Source organism: Pteropus alecto, unplaced genomic scaffold (genome assembly GCF_000325575.1).
Source record: "Pteropus alecto unplaced genomic scaffold, ASM32557v1 scaffold251, whole genome shotgun sequence".
Classification (NCBI taxonomy): domain Eukaryota; kingdom Metazoa; phylum Chordata; class Mammalia; order Chiroptera; family Pteropodidae; genus Pteropus; species Pteropus alecto.
Window position 1 is genome coordinate 4,483,974 of NW_006431048.1, and position 3,840 is coordinate 4,487,813.

The 3,840-nt window shown below is 43.8% G+C and overlaps 1 protein-coding gene across 1 annotated transcript in view; it reads right to left on the minus strand.

Moving 5' to 3' along the window:
- HEG1 (heart development protein with EGF like domains 1) overlaps window positions 1-3,449 on the minus strand; it is a 57,184-nt gene extending 53,735 nt beyond the window's left edge. Inside the window, exons 1-2 of the mRNA XM_025052136.1 lie at window positions 3,067-3,449; window positions 1,078-1,374 (exon numbers count right to left, since the gene is read on the minus strand). Of these exons, the coding sequence (XP_024907904.1) occupies window positions 1,078-1,374; window positions 3,067-3,244 (475 nt within the window). The 5' untranslated portion in view covers window positions 3,245-3,449. The remainder of the gene's footprint in view (window positions 1-1,077; window positions 1,375-3,066) is intronic.
- Between the last annotated feature and the right edge of the window lie 391 nt (window positions 3,450-3,840).

Consider the following 3,840-nt stretch of genomic DNA (forward strand, 5'->3'; position numbering starts at 1 on the left):
GGTGGCTTTAAATAGGCATTACAGAAAGGACCTCTGGGTTCAGTTTTTGCTTTGATGACATAAACCCAAATCCCTAGTCTTGTAAAGTACCTCTGACATATGAAAATTTTGAAAAGGCAATTTCAAAAGCAACCTAACCTCCATTCCCCAAGAATATTTCCACCCTCTCTGCCCTGCCTTCTGTGGCATGGGGATGAAAACACATGCAGCATGCACCGACTCTGAATAAAAACTCAGAGAAGAGAAAAGGTGGGCAGAGCTTCTGACATTCTCTTCAGCCCATCACTGGCTGAGCCTGTGATATCTGGGCACATGCTAATCTCCATTACTAATTAAGTGTACCTTGTTCTGGGGCAGTGGGGAACCTAAGAGAAGTGACAGACACAGCCTATGCCCTCGAGAGGATTACAATCTACCTGGGCAGATAAGCATTAGATAACCTAATGTGACAAGGTGATTGGCCCAGAGGATCAGAGGGTTGAAGAAAGGCTTTGTGGAGACAAAAATACCTGAGAGGAGATTTAACCGTTGCCTAGGAATTAGAATGGCAGAGAGGTGAGTGTTCTACCCCTGCAGCCTTGCAAGCACCTGCACTGTATGATTTTTTAAATGATGGCTGGAAAAATGTATATCTACGTTATCTTTGCCATTGAAAGAAACATTTTTGCAATAATGAAGAAATACAAATCTAACTCCTCATCAAATGACACAATGCTCACCCTTTCATTCACCCCAGAACGTGGCCTCTTGCACAAGAATACACACCAACAACACTTCGTCTTTGCTGTATGTGTATGTGGGACGCAAGGGAAAAAGTAGGGGTTGGTGGACAGAAAGCCCTAGAACAGCCACCCAGACCAACTCCTCATACAGTTAAAGAAAACATATTTTAGAGATGAACTTAAATACTGAGATAAATTGTATGGGTTGTACTTTTACCCTGAACAATTTGCATTTGTGCTTAATGTCTTTCCCCTTATTTCCTTAGCTCTTGTGCTGAGTATGCCTGGCTATACATGTCTACTTATTTCTATTCCGGATAATTGCAGAGTGTTAAGGCAGGGCAGCAGCACTCACCTGTGGAATGATCTGAGGGAGGAGAGTAAGCTGAGGTCCTAGAGAAATGCAGCCAGGGGAGCTCCGCCTCTGAGGAATTTCTCTTCCTGGAGAGTGTGGTCTCTTCTCCCATCTCCAAAGCAGGAAGAGAGGACTGGCTCAAAACAGAAGTAGACACGTGGGTGTGCGCAGTCACTTCTTCGGGGAGCCTGTCCCCCTTTGCCAGGGAACTCTGGGACGTTCTACTTTCTGTGTGAGAAGGGGTGCCTCCTCCTTCTGACTCTGCACTGCTGGATGGCAGGCGACTCCTTCTAAAGGCTGAAAGCAGACAACGACAATTAAAATTCCACCAACAGACCTCCAAATGTCTGAAAACTCTTTTAGGGGACTCAGCTCTGACCTCTATAAAATATACAGATATAAGATATCAGGAGCAATTATTCATTCTATGAAAAGCGAACCCCTGAGTGAGAGACCACAAACTAAAACAAAGACTGTTTTGGATCTTGCAGACAAAGACTTTACATCCTGTGGTAAAATTGTCAGAAAATGGCACAATGAAGCTAAGTATCAGGTGATATGGAATCAGCGATCGGTTTCTGATCATCATGACTCATCACCCACATTCCACAAAGTTGGTTCCAGGATTTACTTGAATTCAACATAAAAAAAATTCCAATATCTGGATGACCAACAAACCCAAGCAGCATCACGTGAAGAGTTTGTAAGCTCCAACTTCATTATTCATGAATGGAAAATAAAATACTTTCATACATCCTCTTTATAGAATTCAGTGCCCCAACCAGACCTCCTGTCACTAGGATGTGACAGAAACCATGGGGGTATCTTTGATGGCTTCGTCCTCTACTTTTGGCCATTACCAAGTCTAATCAATTTTCCTCTGTGAAGAGTCTTTAGCAATCCCTTCTTCTCTAACCCTAAAGCCATCAAGCCATATTTTAGCATGTGGGGTCTGCCTGGGTAGTCCCTCTGACTCTGGGTTCCCTCTACCCCATCTCCCATCCCAGGTATCTTATGCCTGCCTACCAGGTGAACCCTCCTCAAATTTGCATTAATCATGTCACTGCCTTGTTCAAAAACCCTCAGGGACTCTTCTCACCACACCAAATTTAAAGTGCCGGATATTTTAAGTCCTCCATGATTGTCCCTAATGCTGTCCACACAACTGTCCTACCCAACAATCCTCTGCTCTGTGTGTAACTTACTCCCTCCCCCAAAGGAGGCTGCTGGCCTTGCAGTCCCACAAAGAGCTCACTCTTCTCTCCTCTGTATCTTCAATACATGGTCGGAGCACCCACTTCTCAGCCACCCTTCCACCTGGCTCAGATATACAGACTTAGGCTGAAATTCCAGCTCTGAAACCTGTTAGCCATTTGATCTATATCCATTGGATGAATTAACTTCTCTGAGCTTCAGTTCCCAAATTCCTAAGATGAGAGTAATGTGACCTCACCGGCTTGCTATGAGAAATGAGAGACTAGACATGTCGGTAAAGTAGCAGGGACCTAATCAGTGCTAGCTTTCTTTGTCTTCCCTTCCTCCATCTTGTTTATCCAGCTCCAGCCCCTCCTTGAAATCTTTCACTAAAAATGGCAAGCCACCAGCTGTGCAGACTGCAGCAAGAATAACTATTTGAGTAACATAAACACAAACATGCAACCATACATGTTTGTGTTTCCTAGTACCTCTGAGATTGCAGTGTGTGGCAGGATCACTGGATGTTGTTCGGTTTTAGACCGAACACAGAATAGATATTCTATGGGGTTGGATGGGCCTCTCAGTAAATCTGCATCCTTGTCTGGTCTATAGTTATAACTCAGTTAACCACAGTGTGCCATAGACGGAACCTAAGTCACAGGTCTGATCCCCAGCCCAGGACTTTGAAATGGGTAATGAAGCTCAAGATGGAGGATGGGGAGACTGACAGAAATTTTGCTTTCTAAGACTGAACACATGTGAATGAAATGAGTATCACTGGCACAAACTTACCTAAGGTGCTGCTCTGGGAAGTCAGAGCTGTTGCTATCTTAGCCCCAAAAGGAAAAATGGTGCCATTTATTCTCCTCAAAGGGTCGTTCCTTCCTCCAGCATCTGCTGTTTCTGTTTGTGAAGTGAAGTTTCCTGGAGCATCGGAAGGTGTATGGCTCTTGTCTGGGGTATGAACCATTACATCCTCTTTGGAGGCCACTGTGGAAGAGTCCACTTGATTCTGACCAAAGGTGATGTTTTCTATGTGGGGTTCAGTATTGCTTTCTGACCAATGGTTCCTTACAGCAGCTGAAACAATCAGAAAATGGATCAGTGAGAACTTGCTGGCTTCTGAAAAGAGAAGGAAACCAAAAATGACACCACGAGCAGATATATCAGTAAAGAAGTGGATTCAAGTAGAATAATTTCACCTTTCTTTCCCCTCCACCACAGTAATTATTCTTACAATCCAATGGAAGAAATTATGAAATGACAATACTATATCGAATTAAATGTTACAGGAAGTAGAATAAATGATGAAAATTGATAGAAAGAGATCGATGTGGGTCTCAGAGAAGAGGACTTGAACCTCTGACACCTGGGCAGGCTCAGAGATGGGAATAAAAGTCAAAGGTCAGATGTGAGTGGTGGGAAGGAAGCTCTTTATAAGCACCAAGGCTTTGAGCTATGACTTTTCGATGGTGGAAAGTAAAAGCTGGCAACCCTTAATCCTGACACCTACTCTAATAGGCAGGAGGTACGACATGCATAATTCTGGAAAAACATGTAGAGGAT